General features: G+C 48.9%; 1 protein-coding gene across 1 annotated transcript in view; it reads left to right on the forward strand.

Moving 5' to 3' along the window:
- The window catches only part of LOC140426985 (short transient receptor potential channel 7), a 246,113-nt gene that overhangs the window by 167,103 nt on the left and 51,117 nt on the right, over window positions 1–27,893 (forward strand). Inside the window, exon 3 of the mRNA XM_072512340.1 lies at window positions 13,933–14,115. Coding sequence (XP_072368441.1) covers window positions 13,933–14,115 — 183 coding nt within the window. The remainder of the gene's footprint in view (window positions 1–13,932; window positions 14,116–27,893) is intronic.

Genomic DNA, 27,893 nt, shown 5'->3' on the forward strand with positions numbered 1-27,893 from the left:
AAGAAGAGAGCTGGTTTCAATCGGGCTAAGGCGGTGCTCCATCGGAAGGGGGTGAAGTTCGGGATGCTGCAGCCAGCGCGATTGTGGGTCACGTTCCAGGATCGGCACCACTATTTCGAAATGCATGATGAGGCATGGAGCTTTATACGGACTGAAAAGTTGGACTCAAATTGAGGGTTTGTTGGGGGGGATGTTTACTGTGTGTATGGTGTTTATTACGTTTCGGGAATGTTCCTTCGGTTTGGGTGCTGGATCGGGATGGGTGAAGGGATTTGATGGGGAGACTGTGGAAGAGGGTGGGCGTCGGTGTTGGAGGGGCAGACTCCCATGAAGGAAGAGAGGGAGTGGAGGCCCGGGGATGGGGAATTGGGGTAAGGCCGCAAAAGGAGCTGCGCCAGAGGGGGCGGGGCCGGCTCAGGAAAGCGCGGGCCTTTTCCCACGCTAGGGAAAGACGGGGGTGGGGGCCGGGAGGGGATGGGCGGTGCTGGAGAGGAGCGCACACTGACTGCCAGAGAGGGGGATGTAGGATTCTCACACTGGGGGGAGGGGGGTCGATGGAATGGCGGGAGAGGCCGGGGGTCAGCAGGAGTCAGCTGACTTACGGGAGTGTTATGGGGGGAGCAAAAGGGCTAGATGGGGATCTAGCGGGGGGAGGGGGGGAGAGGGGGGTATAGGGTTGCTGCTGCATTGGCCAAACGGGAGCTGAAAGTAGGAGAGGTGGTCGGGGCGGGGGTCTGCCGTCTGGGGGACTGGAGGGTGCGGGAGGCGCGGGTACGTGGCTGGCCTAGAAAAGGAGATGGCTAGTCGGCGGTGGGGGGGGGGGGGGGGGGGGGGGGGGGGGGGGTGAGAAGCCCCCCCAATCCGGCTGATAACTTGGAATGTGAGGGGCCTGAACGGGCCGCTCAAGAGGGCCCGGGTGTTCGCGCACTTAAAGGGACTGAAGGCAGACGTGGTTATGCTCCAGGAGACACATCTGAAGGTGGCAGATCAGGTTAGGCTGAGAAAGGGATGGGTAGGGCAGGTTTTCCATTCAGGGCTGGATGCGAAGAACAGAGGGGTTGCAATACTGGTGGGGAAGCGGGTGTCGTTTGAGGCAATGAATATTGTAGTGGATAATGGAGGTCGATATGTGATGGTGAGCGGTAGGTTGCAGGGGGTGCAGGTGGTATTGGTAAACGTATATGCCCCGAACTGGGATGATGCCGGATTTATGAAACGCATGCTGGGCCGGATTCCGGACCTGGAGGTAGGAAGCTTGATAATGGGGGGGGGGATTTCAACACGGTGCTGGACCCAGCACTGGATCGCTCTAGGTCCAGGACGGGTAAGAGGCCGGCTGCGGCGAAGATGCTTCGGGGGTTTATGGACCAGATGGGGGGAGTGGATCCATGGAGGTTTGTCAGGCCCCTGGCCAGGGAATTTACATTCTTTTCTCACGTCCATAGAGACTACTCCCGGAAAGATTTTTTTATTTTGAGAAGGGCGCTAATCCCGAAAGTGGAGGGAACGGAGTATTCGGCCATAGCCATCTCGGACCACGCCCCACACTGGGTGGAGCTGGAGTTAGGAGAGGAGAGGGGCGAGTGCCCGGTGTGGCGCCTTGATGTGGGATTATTCGCGGATGAGGAGGTGTGCGGGCGGGTGCGGGGGTGCATTGAAAGATATTTGGAGGCTAACGACAACGGGGAGGTGCAGGTGGGGGTAGTCTGGGAGATAGGTGGAGTTAAGGATAGCGGGGGGAATACGGTGCGGAGTGTGGTGAGAATAAACAAGGTATTTAGGGATTTCTATGGGGATCTGTACAGATCTGAGCCCCCTGCGGGGGAAGAGGGGATGCGACGATTTCTGGATCAGCTGACGTTCTCGACGATGGAGGAGGAGGAGGTGGCTGGTTTAGGGGCGCCAATTGGGCTGGAGGAGCTGATTAAAGGATTGGGGAGCATGCAGGCGGGGCCAGATGGGTTCCCGGTCGAGTTTTACAGGAAATACGTGGACCTGCTAGGCCCGTTGCTAGTGAGGACTTTCAATAAGGCAAGGGAGGGGGGGACCTTGCCCCCGACAATATCCGGGGCGCTGATCTCTCTGATCCTGAAGCGGGACAAGGACCCACTGCAATGTAGGTCGTATAGATTGATCTCGCTCCTCAATGTAGATGCTAAGTTGCTGGCAAAAGTGCTGGCTACGAGAATTGAGGACTGTGTCCCGGGGGTGATTCATGAGGACCAGATGGGATTTGTAAAGGGCAGGCAGCTAAACACTAATGTGCGGAGGCTCCTCAATGTGATTATGATGCCCTCGGTGGAGGGAGAAGTGGAGGTAGTGGCAGCTATGGACGCGGAGAAGTCCTTCGACCGGGTGGAGTGGGATATCTTTGGGAAGTGCTGCGGAGGTTTGGGTTCGGGGAGGGGTTCATCAGCTGGGTCAGGTTGCTATGTAGAGCCCCGGTGGCAATTGAGCCTCTGGCCATGGCACTAAAGGAGTCCAGGAAATGGAGGGGACTGGTCCAAGGGGGAGAGGAACATCGGGTGTCGCTGTATGTGGACGACCTGTTGCTGTATGTGGCAGATCCAGTGGAGGGGATGGCGGAGGTCATGCGGATCCTAAGGGAGTTTGGGGACTTCTCGGGGTATAAGCTCAATGTAGGGAAAAGTGAGCTCTTTGTGGTGCATCCAGGGGACCAGGTGTGGTAGTATGTATTGGGGGTCATGTGGGACTGGAAGCCCTAATGTCATTGGCTGACAGATCCCGGGTCCTGGTTGGCCGTTGACCTCATGCTCCGCCCTGAAGGCGAAGTATAAGAAGCCGGTGCCTTCCCCTGCAGGCCAGTTTACTATCGGGCTGCTGGGGAACAGACACGCTTAATAAATTGTAGCGCACAAAGACTCCATGAGACGAATATAGTGAAGTCGATGAGGCTTTATTAAGCGTGTCTGTTCCCCAGCAGCCCGATAGTAAACTGGCCTGCGGGGGAAGGCACCGGCTTCTTATACTTGTGGAGTACCCCGACGGCCGACAGGACACGGTCTCCCTGCGGGATCTGGCGTGGGGCTGCGAGCGCAAGGAGCGCGAGGAGCTCCCTCACCGGGGACAGCGGTGGTCGGGGTCCAGGTAGGTGGCGCCGGCGGGTCAGGCGTGGGGCGCGGGACGGGGGTGAGGGTGGCGTTCGGGACGCGAAAGACCCCTTCCTCTCCGTGGAGAGTGTTGGCCGGCACCCAAATCGGGAGCGCCGGCGGCGGGTCGTACATGGACTGCGGGGAGGGGGGTTGGGGAGCGTAGGCGGCGTGCAGGGATCCTAGTTCTCCCGGGGCCGCGGTGGTCGGGACCCAGAGCGGCTGCGCCTGCGGGTCGCACATGGCGTGCTGGGGGGGTTGGGAGGCATAGACTGCTTGTAGGGCTCCCTGTGGCCCCGGGACGGCGGCGACCTCGCGGGATCGGCACACCACCGCATAGTGGCCCTTTTTCCCGCAGCTTTTGCAGGTGGCTGCGCGGGCCGGACAGCGCTGTCGGGGGTGCTTCGCCTGGCCGCAGAAATAACAGCGGGCGCCCCCGGTGCGACTCGGCGTTTGGACTGCGCAAGCCTGTGGGGTGTCCGGGGGGGGTAGGGGGTTTGCCGCGACGGGTACGTACGGGGCCCAATGGCCTGCCGCGCGGTCGGGGCCGTAGGCGCGGGTATTACGCGCGGCGACGTCTAGGGAGGCTGCTAGGGCCCGTGCCTCTGAGAGTCCTAGCGACTCTTTTTCTAGAAGTCTTTGGCGGATTTGGGAGGATTGCATACCTGCCACAAAAGCATCGCGCATTAACATGTCCGTGTGTTCATTTGCATTCACCGACGGGCAACTGCAGGCTCGTCCCAAAATCAGCAGCGCGGCGTAGAACTCGTCCATCGATTCTCTGGGAGCTTGCCGTCTCGTCGCGAGCTGGTAGCGAGCGTAGATTTGGTTAACTGGGCGAACGTAGAGACTTCTCAGTGCTGTGAACGCCGTCTGGAAATCGTCGGTGTCTTCAATGAGGGTGAAAATCTCCGTGCTCACCCTCGAGTGCAGGACCTGCAGTTTTTGTTCGTCTGAGACCCGGCCGGTGGTCGGTCTGAGGTAGGCCTCGAAGCAAGTCTGCCAGTGTTTGAAGGCTGCTGCCGCATTCACTGCGTGGGGGCTGATCCTCAGGCATTCTGGAATGATCCTGAGCTCCATAGTCCTTTTTAGGCACGCTTAAAAAGGGTTCACCTCCTCCACGCAAACCCCCAGTACGCCTACGTGGAGTACCCAGACGGCCGACAGGACACGGTCTCCCTGCGGGATCTGGCGCCCGCCGGCACCACGCACACCCCCCCGACACCATCAACCCAACCGCCCCCCTTCCTGCCACCGCCGCACCCCGCGACCGTCCCCTTCCCAGGAGGATCAGTCCCCCTCCCCTTTGCACCGACAGCTGAAACCGTGCGGCTCCCGGTGGCGACAACACTGGTACAAGCACCACCACCACCGCCGGGGCCGAGGCGATCGACACGGACGACCAGACCGCCCGACCGACTCGTGGCGTCGATGTAAAACAAAGATGGACTGTCCAATGAACATTTTGTTTTTCCTATACCCTCTGTAAATAGTTGTAACAGGACGATACTGTCCAATACTGTACTGCCATGTAACTGTTCTATCCTCCCAGGACCAGCCCTGTAAACCCTTACCACCATACGAAGCATCACCCCGCCGGGTTCATTTTTGACAAGGGGTGAATGTGGTAGTATGTATTGGGGGTCATGTGGGACTGGAAGCCCTAATGTCATTGGCTGACAGATCCCGGGTCCTGGTTGGCCGTTGACCTCATGCTCCGCCCTGAAGGCGAAGTATAAGAAGCCGGTGCCTTCCCCCGCAGGCCAGTTTACTATCGGGCTGCTGGGGAACAGACACGCTTAATAAAGCCTCATCAACTTCACTATATTCGTCTCATGGAGTCTTTGTGCGCTACACCAGGGAAAGGGGATAGACGACCTGCCGTTGAAGAGGGCGGAAGGGAGCTTTCGGTACTTCGAGATCCAGGTGGCTGGGAGTTGGGGGGCCCTGCACAAACTCAATTTGACGCGGTTGGTGGGGCAGATGGAGGAGGATGTCAAAAGATGGGATGTGCTGCCACTCTCGCTAGCGGGCAGGGTGCAGTCGGTTAAAATGATGGTCCTCCCGAGGTTTCTCTTTGTGTTCCAGTGCCTTCCCATTATGATTCCCAAGGCCTTTTTCAAACGTGTAGGTAGGAGCATCATGGGTTTTGTGTGGGCGAATAAGACCCCGAGGGTAAAGAGGGTGTTTCTGGAGCGTAGCAGGGACAGAGGGGGGGGCTGGCACTGCCGAATTTGTGCGACTTATTGGGCTGCCAATATGGCGATGATTCGTAAGTGGGTAATGGAGGGAGAGGGGACGGCGTGGAAGAGGTTGGAGATGGCGTCCTGTGTGGGCACGAGCCTGAGGGCGCTGGCGTCGGCACCGCTGCCGCTCTCGCCGACAAGGTACACCACAAGTCCGGTGGTGGCGGCGACGTTGAAGATCTGGGGGCAGTGGAGATGACACAGGGGCGAGGTGGGAGCCTCGGTTTGGTCCCCGATTCGGGAGAACCATCGGTTCGTCCTGGGAAGGATGGATGGGGGGTTTTGGAGCTGGCATCGGGCAGGGATTAGAAGAATGGGGGACCTGTTTATAGATGGCACGTTTGCGAGCCTCGGGGTGCTGGAGGAGAAGTTTGGGTTATCCCCGGGAAATGCTTTCAGGTATATGCAAGTGAGGGCGTTTGTGAGGTGGCAGGTGAGAGAATTCCCGCTGCTCCCGGCACAGGGGACTCAGGACAGGATGATTTCAGGTGTATGGGTTGGAGAAGGCAGGGTTTCGGCGATCTACCAGGAGCTGAAAGAAGAGGAGGAGGCCTCGGTAGCGGAGTTAAAGGGCAAGTGGGAGGAGGAGCTTGGGGAGGAGATAGATGAGGGTCTGTGGGCTAATGCCCTGAGTAGGGTTAATTCTTCCTCCTCTTGCGCCAGGCTCAGCCTAATACAATTCAAGGTTACTCACAGAGCGCATATGACAGGGGCGAGGTTGAGTAGGTTCTTTGGGATGTAGGACCGATGTGGGAGGTGCTCGGGAAGCCCGGCGAATCACGTCCACTTGTTCTGGTCGTGCCCGGCACTGGATGGGTTCTGGAGGGGTTTCGCGAGGACTTTGTCCAAGGTGGTGAAAGTCCAGGTCAAGCCGAGTTGGGAGTTGGCACTGATTGGGGTAACGGACGAGCCGGGAGTGCAGGAGGCGAAAGAGGCCGGTATCCTGGCCTTTGGTAGCCTGGCGGAGGATCTTGCTATTATGGAAGGACGCAAAGCCCCCTAGTGTGGAAGCCTGGATAAATGACATGGCAGGGTTCATTCAGCTGGAGAGGATAAAGTTTTCCTTACGAGGGTCTGTGTAAGGGTTCTTTAGGCGGTGGCAAGCGTTCCTAGACTATCTCGCGGAGCGTTAGGAGGAGGTCAGCAGCAGCAACCCAAGGGTGGGGGTGGAGGGGTGGGGTCTCTTTCGGGGGGAGAATTCGGGTGGGTGGGGGGGGGGGGCTTCCCTATGGGTACCTTTGAATGTCATATGGGGGTTTACTGTATACGGGGAAACCCAATGTATAAGTATTGTATAATTTTTGACTGTTGTGTTTGAGTTTGTTTCTTTTTGCTACTGGGAGGGGGGTTTGTTAAAAATGTTGTTGGAAAATTTGAATAAACATATTTTTTAAAAAAGTTTTGTGAGAGCCATGAAGAATCCAGCACGCATTGAAGGATAGAAAGAAATAACATTTATTTACAATAACATATATATACAACAGCAGCAGCAACTCGTGCTGCTCACTCTCCTCTAGCCGGTTCCAAACTGGCCAGCTTTATTTATGCAGAGAATCTGCTAATGATTTGTCCACCCCCCTCATTGGGGAAGCTCATATTCCCAAAGGATTGTGGGATTGCCATTAGTCCCCAGCCAGTGGTAAGAAGGCAGGTTATAACATCCCTCCCCCCCAAAGTCCAAGGAATCCACCGAAGACCCTGGGGAAGAAGGGTATCGGACTCGTTTTGCCGCAGGCTGGGCACCATTTGCACGAAGCGCTGGATCGGGCGGCGTGTAACGAGACGGAGAACGGCGCTTCCATGACGAACGCCGTAATGATTGTACATCCACGGCCCGTGGGCCCGAGGACTCCCCCTCTGAGGCGTCCTGTGATTCCATCTCGGGAGTCGGAGTCCGCTGCCTCCGTCACCTCGGCGTCTCTATCTCCACGCGGTTCTGCTATGACCTGCGCAGGCTTTGAGTGTGGCACCAGAGGAAGATTGTGAGGACTACTTTCCATTGTCTCTGGTCTCTGCGGCTGTAGAAATGAGCTCCGGGGGCGGGGAATCTTTTTGGAGGGATGGTCTTCTGGACCGAACGTGGTCTACATGCTTGCGCTGGAGACGACCCCGGGCTTGCACCTGGTAAGAGATAGGGCCCGTTTTGCAGAAGATTACGCCAGGGACCCACTGGGCATCACCAGAAAAATTCCGAACGAACACTGGGTCACCGGGTGCAAACTGCCGAATCGGCCGATGCCGAGAAAAACCATATCCCTGCCGTCCTTGTGTGCGGAGTACCTTTGCGCCAAAGTTCGGGAAAACCATGCTAAGGCGGGTGCAAAGTCTCCGGCCCATTAGGAGTTCTGCGGGAGCTACCCCAGTCACGCATGTGGGGTGGTCCTATATGTAACCAAAAAACGAGCCAGTCTCGTGTCCATCGACCCGGAAGACTGCTTCTTTAGGCCTCATTTGAATAGCTGCACTGCCCGCTCCGCCAACCCATTTGTAGCCGGGTGTTAAGGGGCGGTGCGGATATGGCGTATGCCGTTCATGTTCATGGTCCTCACTTGTGAACGGAGTGCCGTTGTCCGTGACCAGCACCTCGGGGAGGCCATGCGTACTGAAAGACAAACACATCTTCTCGATTGTTGCGCAGGACGTTGTGCCTACCATCTTATGCACCTCTAACCATTTAGACTGGGCATCGATTAAGAGAAGGAACATGGATCCTTGAAAAGGGTCGGCGAAATCCGCATGCAAGCGTGCCCAAGGCCGCCCTCGCCATTCCCAGTGATGTAGAGGCGTGGCCGGCGGAAGCTTCTGATGCTTCTGGCAAATGGAGCAGTTTTGGGCCACCTTCTCAATGTCGGTGTCGAGGCCTCGCCACCAGACATAACTCCGGGCCAACATTTTCATTTTTGTCACACCCGGATGCCCATTGTGCAAGTCTCTTAGTATCAGCTCCTGTCCTTTTTCTGGGACAATCACACGCGTCCCCCACAAGAGGATACCGCCTTCCACGCTAAATTCTGACAGCTTGGAGGAAAATGCCCACAACTCGCCTGGGAGCTGTCTATGCTGCCCACCATACAGGACAATGTGCCGAACCTTTGACAGGACTGGCTCCGTCTGGGTCCACTCACAGATCTGTGATGCCGTGACAGGCAAGGTGTCCATAAAATGTAGGGTTGCAACCACCTCACCGGTCGTGGGGGTCGACATGGGGCCGGTCGATAAAGGCAATCGGCTCAGTGCGTCGGCATTTGCTATCTGGGTTCCTGGTTTGTGCTCCAGAGAATATTCGTAGGCAGCAAGCAACAAAGCCCAGCGCTGGATCCGTGCGGAAGCAATGGGCGGAATTGGCTTATGCTCTCGGAAAAGTCCTAGCAGAGGCTTATGATCAGTCACGATAGTGAAGTGGCGGCCATACACGTACTGATGGAAGCATTTCGCCGCAAAGACCACCGGCAGGCCCTCCTTCTCGATCTGCGCGTATTTCTTTTCCGCTGCAGTCAATGTGCGGGAGGCGAAAGCTATCGGCTGCTCGACCCTGTTCTCCATCTTGTGGGACAGGACGGCCCCAATGCCATACGGGGATGCATCACATGTGATGAGCAAAGGCTTTCCAGGATCATAGTGGGTTAGTGACCCAGACGACGACAATTGTTGTTTTACCTGCCAGAAAGCGGTTTCTTGCGGCTGACCCCAAACCCAGGTGTGATTTTTCTTTAGCAGAAGGTGAAACGGGGCCAGTGTAGTTGCCAGATTGGGGAGGAACTTCCCGTAACAGTTTACGAGACCGAGAAAAGAACGAAGGTGCGAAGTGTCCATCGGGGCGGGGGCCTGGTGAATCGCGCGCACCTTCTCTGCGACGGGGTGCAAACCTTTGCGGTCTACCTGATAACCCAGATAGACTACTTCTTTCGCCTGAAAGACGCACTTTGTGCGATGTAAACGGACTCCAGCCTCTGAAAAGCATCTATGGACAGCCTCCAAATTTTCCAAATGTTCCTGCTCCGACGTCCCGGTAATTAAAACGTCGTCTAAGTAGACAGCGACACGCGGTAAACCTCTCAAAATGTCCTCCATGACGCGTTGAAAAATAGCACAGGCAGAGGATACCCCAAAGGGCAACCGTGTATATTCATACAGGCCCCGGTGTGTATTAATCGTTCCATATGGTCGGGAGGCAGGGTCCAGCTCCAACTGTAGGTAGGCGTGACTCATATCTAATTTTGTGAACTAGAGTCCGCCTGCAAGCTTTGCGTAGAGATCCTCTATGCGAGGCATTGGATATCGGTCAAGCCGGGAACCCGTATTCACTGTAAGTTTATAGTCGCCGCACAAGCGAACTGTGGCATCTGGCTTCATTACAGGTAGAATTGATGCTGCCCTGTCAGTGAAACGGATGGGCCTGATAATACCCAAAGACTCCAAACGAGTGAGCTCCTCTTCTACCTTCTCGAGCAAAGCGTAAGGCATCAGGCATGCCCGGAAATAGCACGACATGACTCCTGGTTCGATTTGGAATCGGGCTACGGCTCCTTTTATTTTCCCCAAACCGGGCTGGAATACATCTAGGTACCGTCCTAACACCTCAGTCAACCCTCCAGAAACTGTTTGGAGGATGTGCACTGCAGCCGCAAATGGCGCAACCAGTCCCAACCCAACAGGCTAGGCCCATGGCCGCGCACCACGATAAGTGGGAAACGCCCCTCCTGGCGTCCATAGACAACAGGGGTCATTGTAGTTCCTGCAATGTCCAATGGTTCCCCCGTATAGGTGGCCAACCTGGCCTGTGTGTGGGTTATTGTAAGGGTCTGTATACCCTGCTTGATGCGATCGAATGTCCTCTGGGCGATCACGGAGACCGCTGCGTCCAACTCCATCTCAAGCGGGTGACCATTGACCCGTACTGTCACCTTAATGGCGGCCACACGGGGAGCTGCCACACAATGTAGCTGCAGACAGTCGTCCTCCGTCTCAACGTCCTCGGGAGTAGTCGCCGCAGGTTCATCCAAATGGAAGGTACTGCCCCTGGGCTGGCCCCAGTTTCTGTCGGAACGATGGCGCCTCTGGCGCCCCCAGGACCGGCCTCCACAACGGGATTGGCGCCCACAAGTCTGACACGGACATGGCTCCTCATCCATTGGTTCTGGAGAAGGCTCCCTTCAGGGAGGAATGTCCAACGGCCACTGGCGTCGATCCGGACGTCGCCTCGCCCAAGGTACCGCAGGGGTGCGGGGGACGCTTCGGATGGAAGGGGTTGCGCGCCAAGGCATGCACCTCCATTCCCTGTAGCTCCTGCACTCCCCATTCTGCGCACTCTCGGGACAATACTATTTGAATGGCCTGCTGAAAAGTCAATGTTGGTTCAGCTAGCAACTTTCTCTGGGTGGCCGCATTGTTAATACCGCAAACCAAACGGTTGCGTATCATTTCTGACAAGGTCTCACCATAGTCACAATACTCCGCAATCTTGCGTAGCCTGGATAGAAAATTGGCAAGGGATTCTCCTGGGGTCCTCTCAGCGGTATTAAATTGGTAACGCTGGACTATCGTGGACGGGGTTGGGTTAAAATGTTGCCCCACTAAGTTCACAAGTTCATCAAACGTTTTGGTATCCGGCGCAGCCGGTACGTAAGGCTCCTAATCACCCCAAACATATGCGGGCCGCAGGCAGTGAGCAATATGACCATCTGATGCTCGTTTTCGGTGACGTTGTTTGCCCGGAAATAGTAACGCATCTGTTGTGCGTACTGGTTCCAGCTTTCCAGCGCAGCGTCAAAAACATCCAATCGTCCATACAGAGGCATGGTGTAATAGAAAACAACTTCCAACCTGTAGACAACAAAAACCCAGGGAGGTGGCTTCAGCAGTGTAGACAGCTATTCACTTTAACCCTCGTCGCCAGTTTTGTGAGGGCCACAAAGAATCCAGCACGAGTTGAAGGATAGAAAGAAATAACATTTATTTACAATAACATATATATACAACAGCAGCAGCAACTCCTTGCTGCTCACTCTCCTCTAGCTGGTTCCAAACTGGCCAGCTTTATTTATGCAGGGAATCTGCTAATGATTACTCCGCCCCCCTCATTGGGGAAGTTCATACTCCCAAAGGATTGTGGGATTGCCATTAGTCCCCAGCCAGTGGTAAGCAGGCAGGTTATAACAGTTAGGAAGTATGTTTCCCAGGGTGTTTATTTGCTGTAACCTGCTTTGATACATGTTTGTAATAAAATATGTTGTTTTTATTAAATGGAGGCTGGCACGGAAATCCTATGGGAAATTTGAATTAAGGGGTGCCTGTCATTTTCATGTTTCCCAGGGAAGGATGGCAAAATCTAGCCATGGTGTTTGGGCGTAATTTCTCAGCATGGATAGAGGATTGGTTAATAAACAAGAAGCAAAGTGAAGGGATAAATGGAGCATTTTTACTTTAGCAGACTGTGACTAGTGAAGTGCTGTAAGGCTCAGTATTAGGTCCTCAGCTATTTACAAGCTATATAAATTACTTGAGATAAAGAGACCAAAAGTAATGTACTTACGTTTGCTGACAATACAAAGCTAGGTGGGAATGTAAACTGTGAGGAAGACACAAAGAGGCTGCAAAGTGATATAGAAAGGTTAATTGACTGGGAAACAAAAGGAGACAGATTGGGTATGTTGTGGGAAGTGTGAGGTTATTCACTTTGGTAATAAGAATAGAAAAGACAATTATTTTTTAAAAGGTGTAAAACTTGTAAATGTTGAAGTTCAAAGACACTTGGGGCTCCTCATACAAGGAACACACAAAATTATCATGCAGGTGCATTAAGCAATCAGGGAGGCAAATACCTGGGCAGCACGGTGGCGTGGTTAGCATTGCTGTCTCATGGCGCCGAGGTCCCAGGTTCGATCCCAGCTCTGGGTCACTGTCCGTGTGGGGTTTGCACATTCTCCCCGTGTTTGCGTGGGTTTCGCCCCCACAACCCAAAGATGTGCAGGGTAGGTGGATTGGACACGCTAAATTGCCCCTTAATTGGAAAAAATGAATTAGGCACTCTAATTTTTTTTAAAAATGTTTTTTAAAATAAATAAAGGAAGGCAAAAAACCATATTGCCCTTTATTTTGGGGGGATTGGAGTACAAGAACAAGGAAACTCTTGCTATAATTCTATAGGGCCTTGATGGATGAGGTGTCTATCAAGCAGGCTTGCCTGGTGGTGCCAAGCTTCTTGAATGTGTTTGGAGCTACATTTATCAAGGTTAGTGGTGAGTATTCAATCATACTCCTTGTGTGTTGGTGATGGTAAAAAGGTTTTGGGGAGTCAGGATGTGTTTTTTTTTGCCATGGCCTCCTCCTGTAGTTGTGGTTTGTCTTATGTGGTTCCTCTCAATAGCAGCTTGTAGTCCATTCCTCATTTGTGTTGCAAACCTGCTCCTCCTTTCCTTGCATCCTGATCTTCTTCTATTCCCTTGTCTATGGTCCCCATTTCTCATACCTTCTCTTCCTGCCTACTAATCTCTGACTGCTACTTTCACAACTTTCTTTCCCTGATTCCCAACCTGCCCTTCCTTCTCTCTGGGGATGAAGACATTGTGGTCAGCAGTTTAAAATATTGCAATATAGTGCATTGAGTGAAACACAATTGGACCATTAGACACTGTGCAATGCAAACTAGAAGGTTGCATAAACTTGATATATATGAGACGGCCAGTGGAAAAGAAAATTAAACAATTTTTGAACAACCCACAACACCACTTTTTCTCCCCAACTGTAAGATGAAACCGATTCCATTGGGATAATGGAGGATTGAAAGTCAAGATGTGCACAGTTTTTGCATGCTAATATTAAGGGAGATGGAGATATTTCTAATTTCAGGAGATTGTTACCACCTTTTCGCAAACAAAAAAATAAGAAAAGGAAGTTATTTAAAATCTTGTTTTAAAAGAATGGCATGTTACTGCTGCAAGCATGAAAGAGGGGATGAGAAAGTTGAGTAGTTGAAATGCATCACAACAATGGCTACACCTGAAAAGTATTTAATTGACTGCAAAATATTTGGGGGGATCATGGGGTCATAAATGTTGCTCATGTTAATCTTTCTTTCAGAGGACATTGTGTCTTGATGATGATGATGTGTCATGTGATGATGAAATCTAAATCATTTAGCACACTACAAATGTATTTTGTTTAACGGGGCAGCCTGCATATACCAGTGGTGCCTTCCTCCTCAGGCAAGGGTGGATATTGCTCATGTATTGGTCCGATTGGTAATTGGCTTATGTCGAAAGTCACCCTGTGAACTCAGATGAAAATAGATTTGGAACATAAAGAACAATTAAACCCTGATTGACCTCATCTTGAATGGTTCCCTTGCTAAGCTATTAAAGTCTGGTTGACCTAAATATTTGTTTATCTTAAACTTGTGGAACACCCAAGTTGCACTTACCTTTTACAGCTCCTCAAAAACCTTCCTGGATATTGTGTAAACTGTTACCAGTTTCATGGCTGTATTTCTTTCTGTCAGTTCCGCTTCTGTCTAGTGTTTAATGAGTTGCATTAATGACTGTAATAACTCTTAGCAGGTGTCATTTGCTTCTGTTTAGAACGATTATAGGAAGTTATCTATGCAATGCAAGGACTTTGCTGTTGGTGTGCTTGACCTGTGTCGGGACACGGAGGAAGTGGAAGCCATTCTTAATGGAGATGTGGATTTTGAGCCTCAGGGTGATCATCATAGGCCATCTCTGAGCAGAGTGAAACTTGCTATTAAGTACGAAGTTAAAAAGGTAAACATATCTGTTGATTTATAATGTAGTGGATTTAAATTATTATTGCGTAGTGTTTGCACGTTGCGCTGAAACATAATTTTCACTTAACCTTGCAGTGTATTATGTCTTTGATGTAACGTTGAAATTTCTCAGTATTCTGATAAAGAATTGACCTCTGTGCACAAAATGTCCTTTTTAAAAAGAAGTTCCGATATGTTGTGTGTTGTACTTGCAGGATAAAAGGAGGAGATTGCTGAAGCACATGGGTTAAATGCAATAATCAACAGAGGTTTATTAGATGGTTGCAAACTGTACAAAGGCTTGACCTAGACTGTCTCCAATCCCACAAAGTAGCCGATGATGTCACGGACTATTACGTGCCTCAATTCTTCACGGGACCATGCAACAGCACAACAATAACAACTCACGTACATAACACTGTATAATGCAGCTGATCAGTCTGGTGGTGCAGTGTCCCACTAAGTTGTAGAATGCAGGGTTGCTATTGTGTCCTTTCAGATGGGCAATCTAGAATGATAGGTCAGGGATATAGGTTAAGAGGCGGTAGATTTAGAACTGAGATGAGGAGGAACTACTACTCGCAGAGGGTGGTGAATTTATGGACATCGCTGCCCCATAATGCGGTGGAATCTGTGTCATTAAATGGTTTCAAGAAAGAGAAAAGGCAGCACGGTGGCGCAGTGACTTAGCCCTGCTGCCTCACGGCGCCGAGGTCCCAGGTTCGATCCCGGCTCTGGGTCACTGTCCGTGTGGAGTTTGCACATTCTCCCCGTGTTTGCGTGGGTTTCGCCCCCACAACCCAAAAGATGTGCAGGCTAGGTGGATTGGCCACGCTAAATTGTCCCTTAATTGGGAAAAATTAATTGGGTACTCTAAATTTTGTTCAAAAGAAAGAGAAAGATATATTTCTGATTTTAAAAACTGGTTAAAGGGCTATGAGCAACAGGTGCGGAGGCAGATTTGAGACCAGGAAGAGATCAGCCATGATCTGGTTGAATGGTAGAGCAAGATCGAAGGGCTGAATTGCCTATCCAGCTCCTACTTTCTATGTTCATGTGGTGAGTTGCTGCTCACAACTGGGTGAACACAAGAAAGCTGGCAAACAGCTGAGGCCATCTCTCTTAGTAAAACAGAAGTATATAGGCATGTGTAACAAAGCAACAGTTGAAGCCTGGAAACAATTGGCTTGTCAGCCCCTCTCAAATGAAGTGCTGGTATATGGCTATTAAAGGAGATAATTTAAAGGATAGGGAGGTATAGAACATGGTCACGATGCAAATTATGCTAGAGGTTACTGAAAAATTAATGTGAACATTTTTAACGTTCTAGACAATACATAGGGCAGGATTCTCTGTAGCCCAACAGCGAAATCGAGAATGGCAATCCGGCGGAGAATTGCTCCCGACACCAAAATTGGGACAGGCGGTGATTTGACGGCGGTTGGCAATTCTCTGCCCCCTCAAAATCAAAGACATCCGGATGCGCACCGCGTGCAGTTGCAATGCCGTTGGCGCATCATCAGCCAACCCACCCGCGATGCTCCGCCTCCGAAGGGCCAAGTTCCCAACGGCACGGGCCATGTGTGGTCCAAGCGGTTGGGAGCCTGGCGTGCCGGCTGCGGACAGTGTCCAGCGCCGCCACACTTGGCCGAGATCCATACCACTGGCCAGGGGGCTTCTGCAAGTGGTGGGGGGTGGCCAGGAGGTGAGCCATGGGATCGGGGAGGGCGGGTACGCGGTCCAGCACTGCCAACGCCATGAAGTCCAGCATGACCGGTGCGGGTGTGGGGGGTGTAGACGTGCGCGGCTGCAGTTTGTGAGCCCTGCGCATGTGAGGCCCGGGACCCGCCAATTCTCTGCCCATTCTCCGCGTGTTCCGCGAGTGTTTCACCGGCGCCAATGCTACCCCTCACACTGGAATGGTGAAGGTTTTGCGCCGATTTTCCCGTCGTGAAACACCACGGATTCTCCGTTGGCGCCGACACTCAGCCTCAGGAACGGAGAATCCAGCCCGTAAAGCTTTGTCTCAAAGCTACAGAAATATATTTTCGGCTTTCAACTGCATGGAAATGTGAGTTTGGACAAAAATGAATGGTGCGATTAGATTATCATTTATACAAAAGTTTCAGCCAAATGGAGGACCATTGTGTCACAGTTCGGAGGAGCACTAATGGTGGGCTGCAAGCTTCATCCACAGTACAGCTCAGTTCTCAATCTCAGCTACAATGTTGCTGTGATAGCCCTGAAATAATCTTTGATATTGAAAAGGCATTGAGACACAACGAGGAAAGAGTAATAAGCAAGTAATTCAATGTGAAGTGGAACATTTTCAGTTCTCTTATATCACATTATCGTCCAGTATAAGCAATGTCTTCAGATTTGTCTGCATATCACTTCCAGAAGGACTAATAGAGAGATTTCAAAGTTGTGACTTTAAAAATGTTGTTTGCTTATTAAGTACGAATAAATGTAAGCACAAGAAACAAACTATTTGTTTTGCAGATAACATGAGAATGTGCAGTGAATTAATTTCCCTTCTCATTCACCAGTACAAATAAATCAGTTCTTAATGAAATTACAAACTCTCCAGAGTGTTAACAAGTTCTAATCTCATAACTATAGTTATAAAACAATAGCACAGAAAGTCTACCATTGCCATGAAATAAGGACATCATCATGGTTTTAAATCGATTTGTTTATTCCTGTTGCTTTTAAGTTCTAAAACCAATTGCTTTGATGTAGGGTCTGAGTTCTTACTCAGCTGTCTCACACTGACCAACAATATTGAAAACAAACAAATTCATCGAGCAAAAACACAAGGAAATAGTTATGCATATTTTTGAAAAACATCTGTCGACAGAGTCTTGGGAGTATTTTTGAATTGAGAAATATATTGTTTAATATAAAACAAACTGCACAACTACCGCAGTGGCTCAGATAGTAAATGCACTTCACATGGCACTAAACTATATGGTCAATAATCCCAGTTAACTCACTAGCCTCAATACAAACAGCTTCAGTATCCACGGCTACGGAGGGAGTAAAATAGCACAGTTCTTGCTCTTCCTCATCCACATTCTCCTGCCTGGTCCCCATAACCCTTGATCGCCTTATTAATCAAGAATCTATCTATCTCTGTCTTAAAGACAATCAGTGACTTGTCCTCCACAGCTTTCTGTGGCAGTGAGTTCCACAGATGAAGAATAATCATTGAGATTGTGCCCAAACCTATTATGATTTTCTACGTATCTTGCTACAACCCCCTTAATATTAGATTGTAGGAATTACCCTATGATGTTAGGGTTTTTAGGCTAACTGGCCTTCTTTCTGTCTCTCTCCTTTCTTGAATAAACGTGTTACATTTGTTATTTTCCAATCCACTGGGACACTTCCAGAGTCTAAGGAATTTTGGACGGTTATAACCGATGCATCAACTGTCGCTGCAGCCACTTCTTTTAAGACCCTAGGATGCAGGCCATCTGGCCCTGGTGACTTGTCAGCCTTTAGGTGTAATACTTTCCTCAGTACCTTTTCCCTGGTGATGGTAAGGGTTTTAAGTTCCACCCAACTTTCTCCTCTTGCTTTTCAAGTATCTTTGGGAAGTTTTGGATTATTTCTACGGCAAAGACAGATGAAAAATACCTGTTAAGTGCCTCCTCCATTTCCTTGTTTTCCATTATCAATTCCCCAGTCTTGCTCTCTAGAGAATCAACACTAGCCTTAGTTATAAAATAAAAACATTAAGTTCTGGAAAAGCTCACCAGGGGCACGATTTAACTAAATGGGAACAAAGTCCCATAGCAAGTGCATTTAGCCATTTGTTTCCCGGTGCTCGAGCACTGAGAAACACATGGCTATAAAACGGCACTTGCATTAAATAATAGGCCTCAGCAGGGAACATGAAACCAAGGCCACACATTGCCCTGTTTTCTACACTGAGGAGCTCCGCTCACCGGAAGTCCTCAGTATAGCGAGAGAGACTGAGTCGCCATTTTTAAATGGCATCCCGATCTCCGAGGCCCCGACACAACCTCCCAAGCCCCAACCCACTAAGGGAGGGTCCCCGTGGCAGTGCAGACTGCCAGGCTGGCAGTGCCAGGCTGGTAGTGCCAGGGTGCATGGGTGGCACCAGCATTGCCAGGCTACCACCTTGCCCACATGGTATGCACCTGGGTGCCTCCGATCTCCTGGCAGATCTCCACGAGTGCTGTTCCGGCTGGTCTCCGTTTCTGGAGACCAGTTATGAATGGCGCTCGCCGAAGGTCTAGTGAGGTAAAGTGAGTCTAGCTGTTTTGCTTTAATGTTCAGGTTTTCCTAAAAGCGGGGTCTCCCGGCTTCTATCGAGCTGCTTTTCGGGTGCAGCGTGGCCGTTCGATCACGCCCCAGGTCTCGCAGCATCCATGGAGAGAAAAACAGAGTTAGTGTTTCGAGTCCCATATGATTCTTCAGTGGAACTGACTTTACCTTTCGTCAGTAAAGCTTTACTAAGCAAAGTAAAGCTTTACCAGCTTTCAAAGCATTTCTGCATTTAGAAAATAGTCTATGCCTAAATTCCTCCTTCCAAAGTGCATAACCTCACACCTTTCCACATTGTATTTCATTTGCCACTTCATTGCCCACTCTCCTAGCTTGACCAAGACCTTCTGCAGCCCCTTGCTTCCTCAATAGTACCTCTCTACAGATCTTTGTATCATCTACAAACTTAGCAACAGTGCCTTCAGTACCTTCTTCCAGATCATTAATGTATATTGTGAAAATGTTGTGGTCCCAGCACAGACTCCTGAGGCACACCTCAGCCAGTACAGGAATTAAACCCACGCTGTTGGGGTCACTATACATCACAAACCAGCTGTCCAGCCAACTGAGATAACCAATTCCCCAGAGACTCCTTTACCATGATATTATTGATTAATCCTGCTTTATTGCACATTGCCAGGTCTACAATGGCCTGCTCCCTGGTTGGTTCTCAAATGTATTGCTCTAAGGTCTTGTCCTGAATATACTCAACAAACTAATTTTCCTAGCAACTTTTACCAATCTGATTCTCCTATTATACATGTAGATTAAAATCACCATGATTACTGCAAATACCTTTCTTGCCCCATTTATTGTTTCCTATATACTCTGTCCTACAGTGTTACTGCGTTTGGTGGTGGTAGTGGGGGGGGGGGGCGGCGGCTATAAACTACTCTCACGAGTGACCTTCTATCTGAGCTATCCCCTATCTTTAACCAAACTGATTCTGCACCTTATTCTTTGAAACCAGGGTCATCTCTAGCAACTGTATTGCTAACATCCCTAATTAAAAGAGCTGCCCACCACCTTTTCCTAGCTTCCGATCTTTTCAAAATGTGAAATACCGTTTAATATTCAGGTCCCAGTCTTGGGCACCCTGCATCCATGTCTCTGTGAAGGCTATCCTGCATACGTATCTATTTCTATCTGTGCTAACCATTTTATTATGACTGTTGCGCACATTCATACTCTGAGCCTTTAACTCACTCTCTTTGCAATTTTTGCGATCTCTACCCTTATCTCCTGGTGCATTCTTAGGTTTGTACTCTCTGTTCCTTCCTAACAGATTATCATTACCTACTCTCCTCGATTACCTCATTGTATTCCTTTGATTTACCACATCTCCTCTCACACGATCCCTTTGCCCCCATTCACTCCTCCCTACTTTCTCTCCTTGCAGAAAAGAGGCAGAGATGAATGGTTGAGAGAAGTGGGGAGAGGGACTCCACTAACATTGCATGTTAACATAGTCCACTGGGAAGGCAGTCTGGCACCATGAGGCTGTAGATGTCAGCTGCAAGCTCTTTTTTTTGTTTCACACATACAGATGAAATTTACCCCATTGGTAGGTTCTTGTATCTGCTTGAAAACTTGTAGTTTTGTATCTGATACAGTTGGTAGGGTTGAAAAGAGATTGACATGCAGATCTACGTCTTCAATTATTTCACAACTAATAGTTTGTATCGGTGCTTTAGATAATGCACCTTCTTTGAATTGTAACTCACAGGTGAAGGGTAGTGCACTAAAATCAGTGAACATATCGCTGAATTTGCTGATAATGTTCTCAGAATCATTGGAGCGTTGATCCAATCCTTTGTGGATGCTATATACCAACTGCACTAGACCTAATACTTCTGGGACTGATCGCCTAATAATGAATCCAAGCCCTCGGATACAACACAGAATAGGATGGAATAAATTGTGTTCTTCACCACCACACTCAGGTCACAAGCACCATAACATTTAATGCTTGAACCATTATAATCTCTGAGATATTTTGTGATTTCCTCTAATCGGCTGAATTTTGTGATTTTTAAAAAATAAGTCATGTTGATTAAATTGGCTTTGGCACCAGTGTCTAACTTCAATCTCCACATCTTAGCTTCAATTGGACCATTGTACCATTCACTTCAAGTGGTAGCAACCATTTGTCCTCAACTTATTTTAAATGGAGCATCAGTTTGCATTTTCTTAAGTGCTGTAGAATTTTTTGATGTCTCCAAAAAATTATTCTTCTCTCTTTAACTTCAATGAACAATGATGTTTCATCACTGGAGACTGTGTCTTCCACTGTGCTGACTGACCTGGGGTTGAGCTTCGAGTAACAATTCTGAGCAACGTTATTTGTTTCCTTTGCATCTGGAACAAAACTTTCCAAACGCTGGACACTGCCTTAATTTGTGCCTTTGACCACATCTTTGACACAGAAATACTTTGTCCCAATCTTTAATCTGATTGTTGGTGTGCGAGGAGCTGCAAGAACATTCCCGCCTTTTTTTGGAAGTTTCCCGCCTTTTTGGAAAAGGACAGCAACCGGAGTGTTTCCTCCAAGAAGAAGCCGCCATTATTGATAAACATTTTGGAATGCTGTGCTGCTCGCTCGTGAGCTTGACAAACTTTAACTGTTTGTTCCAAAGACAGCTCCAATTCCCTCAGCAACCATTCCCTCAGCTTATTTTTATTCATTCCAAACACAATTTGACCTGAATCATGGAAGATTCCACCGCAGAAAAATTACACGTTTTAGCTTTTAACTTGAAATTCGTGGCAAAATGATCTATGGGCTCTGCTGTCTTCTGCAAACATGATCTAAACACATAGTGTTCATGAATTTCATTCTTTCGGGGGGTGCAATGTTCATCAAATCTTCAAATTACATCATTAAAATATTTACTATCTTCATCGTTTGCAAATTTAAAAGTATTAAACCAGCAATTGCTTCAGACCTTGCCGCTGTTAGGAGCATTGCTACCTTACTCAAATCTGATTGCTGTCCTAAATTTACTGCAATAAGAAACAGATTAGATTGTTGTTTAAGCACACGCCAGTTGCTGTCCACATTACCATGAAATCTGAGACTCATTGATGGCTTCAACGATTCCATGTTGTTAATTCTTGCAGTCTGCAAAATCTTCAAATCTCTGTGGACCTCGTGGCTTCACTCGATGATGCGATAGTCTTTTCTCAGTGTTTTTTTTTAATAAACATTTTATTGAGGTATTTTTGGTATTACAACAACAGCAAAATAAACAATGTATATGAATCTATAAACATAGTGCAAAAGACATCTCCCTCCCTTACAGGTCCCACCTTTATTAACCCCCGACTCTAAATTAAGCTACCCACCCCCTCCCCCCCTTCTGCTGACGATTAATTTTCCGCAAAGAAGTCGACGAACAGTTTCCACCTCCAACCCTAACATTGACCCTCTCAAGGCGAACTTCATTTTCTCCAGACAGAGAAAGCTAGCCATGTCAGAGAGTCAGGTCTCCGACTTTGGGGGCTTTGAGTCTCTCCAAGCTAATAGTATCCATCTCTGGGCTACCAGGGAAGCAAAGGCCAGAACGTCTGCCTCTGTCTCCTTCTGGATTCCCGGATCTTCTGGCACCCTGAAAATCGCAACCTCTGGACTCGGTGCCACCCTTGTTTTTAACACTATGGACATGACATCTGGAAACCCATGCCAAAATCCCCTAAGCTTCGGACATGTCCAGAACATGTGGACATGGTTCGCTGGCTCTCCAGCACACTTTGCACACTTGTCTTCCACCCCAAAGAATCTGCTCGTCCGGGCCACTGTCATATGAGCCCGATGAACGACCTTGAATTGTATCAGGCTGAGCCTGGCACATGTTGTGGGCGCGTTGACTCTACTCAACGCGTCCGCCCAGAGACCATCCTCTATCTCTCCTCCTAACTCCTCTTCCCACTTGCGCTTCAGCTCCTCGGTCTACGTCTAAGAACATAAGAGCATAAGAACTAGGAGCAGGAGTAGGCCATCTGGCCCCTCGAGCCTGCTCCGCCATTCACTGAGATCATGGCTGATCTTTTGTGGACTCAGCTCCACTTTCCGGCCCGAACACCATAACCCTTAATCCCTTTATTCTTCAAAAAACCATCTATCTTTATCTTAAAAACATTTACTGAATGAGCCTCTACTGCTTCACTGGGCAAGGAATTCCATAGATTCACAACCCTTTGGGTGAAGAAGTTCCTCCTAAACTCAGTCCTAAATCTACTTCCCCTTATTTTGAGGCTATGCCCCCTAGTTCTGCTTTCAGCTGTCAGTGGAAACAACCTGCCCGCATCTATCCTATCTATTTCCTTCATAATTTTATATGTTTCTATAAGATCCCCCCTCATCCTTCTAAATTCCAACGAGTACAGTCCCAGTCTACTCAACCTCTCCTCGTAATCCAATCCCTTCAACACTGGGATTAACCTAGTGAATCTCCTCTGCACACCCTCCAGTGCCAGTACATCCTTTCTCAAGTTAGGAGACCAAAACTGAACACAATTCTCCAGGTGTGGCCTCACCAACACCTTATACAATTGCAGCATAAACTCCCTAGTCTTAAACTCCATCCCTCTAGCAATGAAGGACAACATTCCATTTGCCTTCTTAATCACTTGTTGCACCTGTAAACCAACTTTTTGTGACTCATGCACTAGCACACCCAGATCTCTCTGCACAGCAGCATGTTTTAATATTTTATCATTTAAAAAATAATCCCTTTTGCTGTTATTCCTACCAAAATGGATAACCTCACATTTGTCAACATTGTATTCCATCTGCTAGACCCTAGCCCATTAATTTAGCCTATCCAAATCCCTCTGCAGACTTCCAGTATCCTCTGCACGTTTTGCTTTACCACTCATCTTAGTGTCGTCTGCAAACTTGGACACATTGCCCTTGGTCCCCAACTCCAAATCATCTATGTAAATTGTGAACAATTGTGGGCCCAACACTGATCCCTGAGGGACACCACTAGCTACTGATTGCCAACCAAAGAAACACCCATTAATCCCCACTCTTTGCTTTCTACTAATTAACCAATCCTCTATCCATGCTACTACTTTACCCTTAATGACATGCATCTTTATCTTATGCAGCAACCTTTTGTGTGGCACCTTGTCAAACGCTTTCTGGAAATCCAGATATATCACATCCATTGGCTCCCCGTTATCTACCGCACTGGTAATGTCCTCAAAAAATTCCACTAAATTAGTTAGGCACGACTTGCCCTTTATGAACCCATGCTGCGTCTGCCCAATGGGACAATTTCCATCCAGATGCCTCGCTATTTCTTCCTTGATGATAGATTCCAGCATCTTTCCTACTAGCGAAGTTAAGCTCACTGGCCTATAATTACCCGCTTTCTGCCTACCTCCTTTTTTAAACAGTGGTGTCACGTTTGCTAATTTCCAATCCGCCGGGACCCCCCCCAGAGTCTAGTGAATTTTGGTAAATTATCACTAGTGCATTTGCAATGTCCCTAGCCATCTCTTTTAGCACTCTGGGATGCATTCCATCAGGGCCAGGAGACATGTCTACCTTTAGCCCCATTAGCTTGCCCATCACTATCTCCTTCGTGATAACAATCCTCTCAAGGTCCTCACCTGTCATAGCCTCATTTCCATCAGTCACTGGCATGTTATTTGTGTCTTCCACTGTGAAGACCGACCCAAAAAACCTGTTCAGTTCCTCAGCCATTTCCTCATCCCCCATTATTAAATCTCCCTTCTCATCCTCTAAAGGACCAATATTTACCTTAGCCACTCTTTTTTGTTTTATATATTTGTAGAAACTTTTACTATCTGTTTTTATATTCTGAGCAAGTTTACTCTCATAATCTATTTTACTCTTCTTTATAGCTTTTTTAGTAGCTTTCTATTGCCCCCTAAAGATTTCCCAGTCCTCTAGTCTCCCACTCATCTTTGCTACTTTGTATGCTTTTTCCTTCAATTTGATACTCTCCCTTATTTCCTTAGATATCCATCGTCGATTTTCCCTCCTTCTACCGTCCTTCCTTTTTGTTGATATAAACCTTTGCTGAGCACTGTGAAAAATCGCTTGGAAGGTTCTCCACTGTTCCTCAACTGTTTCACCATAAAGTCTTTGTTCCCAGTCTACCTTAGCTAGTTCTTCTCTCATCCCATTGTAATCTCCTTTGTTTAAGCACAAAACACTAGTGTTTGATTTTACCTTCTCACCCTCTATCAGTATTTTAAATTCCACCATATTGTGATCGCTCCTTCCGAGAGGATCCCTCACTATGAGATCCTGAATCAATCCTGTCTCATTACACAGGACCAGATCTAGGACCGCTTGTTCCCTCGTAGGTTCCATTACATACTGTTCTAGGAAACTATCGCGGATACATTCTATAAACTCCTCCTCAAGGTTGCCTTGTCCGACCTGGTTAAACCAATCGACATGTAGATTAAAATCCCCCATGATAACTGCTGTACCATTTCTACATGCATCAGTTATTTCTTTGTTTATTGCCTGCCCCACCATAATGTTACTATTTGGTGGCCTATAGACTACTCCTGTCAGTGACTTTTTCGCCTTACTATTCTTGATTTCCACCCAAATGGATTCAACCTTATCCTCCATAGCACCGATGTCATCCCTTTCTATTGCCCGGATGTCATCCTTATTTAACAGAGCTACACCACCTCCCATACCATCCACTCTGTCCTACCGAATAGTTCGATACCCTCGGATATTTAACTCCCAGTCGTGACCATCCTTTAACCATGTTTCAGTAATGGCCACTAAATCATAGTCATTCACGATGATTTGCGGCATCAACTCATTTAACTTATTACGAATACTATGGGCATTCAGGTAAAGTGCACTTATGTTGTTTTTTTTTACCTCTGCTCTGAATCTTAACACCTCGATCAGTAACCTCTCCTAAATTATATTTCCTCTTAACTTTTCTCCTAATTTTCCTTGTCGTTGAACCCATATCTTAATGTAACAACCTGCCATGTTGCTTACCATTAATGTTTTTACTTCCAGTTTTATTCCTTTTAGTATTGCTGGTCCTATTCACTGAGCCCCCCTCAGTCACTGTACCTTGTACTGTCGCCCTTTTTGATTTTTGACTATGGCTTCTCTGTCTTACACTTTCCCCCTTACTGCCTTTTGTTTCTGTCCCTGTTTTACTACCTTCCAACTTCCTGCATCGGTTCCCATCTCCCTGCCACATTAGTTTAAACTCTCCCCAACAGCTCTAGCAAACACCCCCCCCCAGGACATCGGTTCCAGTCCTGCCCAGGTGCAGACCGTCCGGTTTGTACTGGTCCCACCTCCCCAGAACCGGTACCAATGCCCCAGGAATTTGAATCCCTCCCTCTTGCACCATCTCTCGAGCCACGCATTCATCCTATCTATCCTGACATTCCTACTCTGACTAGCTCGTGGCACTGGTAGCAATCCTGAGATTACTACCTTTGAGGTCCTACTTTTTAGTTTAACTCCTAACTCCCTGAATTCAACTTGTAAGACCTTGTCCCGTTTTTTACCTATATCGTTGGTGCCTATGTGCACCACGACAGCTGGCTGTTCACCCTCCCCTCCCAGAATGTCCTGCAGCCGCTCCGAGACATCCTTGACCCTTGCACCAGGGAGGCAACATACCATCCTGGAGTCTCGATTGCGTCTACAGAGCCACCTGTCTATTTCCCTTACGATTGAGTCCCCTATCACTATAGCCCTGCCATTCTTCTTCCTGCCCTTCTGTGCAGCAGAGCCAGCCACAGTGCCATGAACCTGGCTGCTGCTACCTTCCCCTGGTGAGCCATCTCCCTCAACAGTATCCAAAGCGGTATATCTGTTTTGCAGGGAGATGACCGCAGGGGACACCTGCACTGCCTTCCTACTCTTGCTCTGTCTTTTGGCCACCCATTTTCTATCTCTCTCAGTACCTTTCACCTGCAGTGTGACCAACTCGCTAAACGTGCTATCCACGACGTCTTCAGCATCGCGGACGCTCCAAAGTGAGTCCATCCGCAGCTCCAGAGCCGTCAAGCGGTCTAACAGGAGCTGCAACTGGACACACCTCTTGCACGTGAAGGAGCCAAGGACAGTGGACGTGTCCCTGAGCTCCCACATCGCACACGAGGAGCATGACTCAGGTCTGAGATCTCCTGCCATGTCTTAAACCTTCGGTTAACTTCAACAACTACAATTTCCCCCCCCCAAAAAAAAAACAACAACAAAGAAAAAATAAATTAAAATACCAATGAAAAGAAAAGAAAAAAGAAAAACCACTTACCAGTCACTTACCAGGGATAAAAAGCACTTCCTCCCCACCCAGCTTCGATTTCCCACCTCACTCCCCATCTCAAATTCCCAAACTCACTCTTGGTTCTGTCTCACTCTGGCTGTGTCTTCTCTGGCTCACTGGGAGAACTCACTGGGAGTGAGTTACAAGTTGCTCTTTTTAAATTGTCCTGAGTTGACTCCCCTCCCCCACCTGCTTTTACATCAAGGTAGATTTAAAGTGACTGATACTTAACTGCCAACCAGTTATGTGAGTGGGTGGGGCAGCCCTTGTTAACCTACACTGCACAATTCTAGATTAATTTAAATTAATTTAAACTCCTGAAATTTTAAAAGCTGCTGACTTTCTGATTTATTCAATTCCCACCTAGATTCAAATTCCCAAACTCACGCTTGGTTCTGTCTCACTCTGGCTGTGTCTTCTCTGGCTCATTGGGAGAACTCACTGGGAATGAGTTTACAAGTTGCTCTTTTTCTCCTCTGACCCCATAAGGTCCTAATAAATGTCGGAGACTCTCCTGTCTCCCACCCACTCTCTGGAAACTACCCTGTCCTGAATCCCCCTTGGTGGTAGGAGCGGGAAGGTTGACACCTGTCTACATAGGAAGTCCCGCACCTGCAGGTACCTGAATTTGTTTCCCCTCGCCAACGCAAACTTCTCCTCCAGCGCCCTCAGACTCGGAAATCTCAATCTCTGCTCTCTGCCATATGCGGAACCCCCATCCATGCTTTCCGGGATAAACCGGTGATTATTACAGATTGGGGACCAGCCCGATGCTCCATCTGTTCCCACGTGTCTCCTCCATTGCCCCCAGACTCTCAGGGCCGCCACCACCAGCAGGGGCTGGTGGAGTACCGTGTTGGCGGGAGTGGCAGAGGCGCAGTTACCAATGCCCCCAGACCGGTGCCCTTGCATGAAGCCGCCTTCCTATGCTCCCATGCCGACCCTCCCCACACTACCCACTTCCTGATCATGGCTATATTCGCCGCCCAGTAATAGTTACAAAAATTTGGCAGCGCCAACCCACCCTCTCCCCGACTCCGCTCAAGCAGTACCTTACCTTCTTGCCCGCCCAAACGAAGCCAGTGATCACTTTGTTGACCCGTTTAAAAAAGGACCGCGGAACAAAAATGGGTAGACACTGAAATACAAACAGAAATCTCGGGAGGACCATCATCTTCAC

This window comes from Scyliorhinus torazame, chromosome 7 (genome assembly GCF_047496885.1).
Source record: "Scyliorhinus torazame isolate Kashiwa2021f chromosome 7, sScyTor2.1, whole genome shotgun sequence".
NCBI classification, from domain to species: Eukaryota; Metazoa; Chordata; class Chondrichthyes; order Carcharhiniformes; family Scyliorhinidae; genus Scyliorhinus; species Scyliorhinus torazame.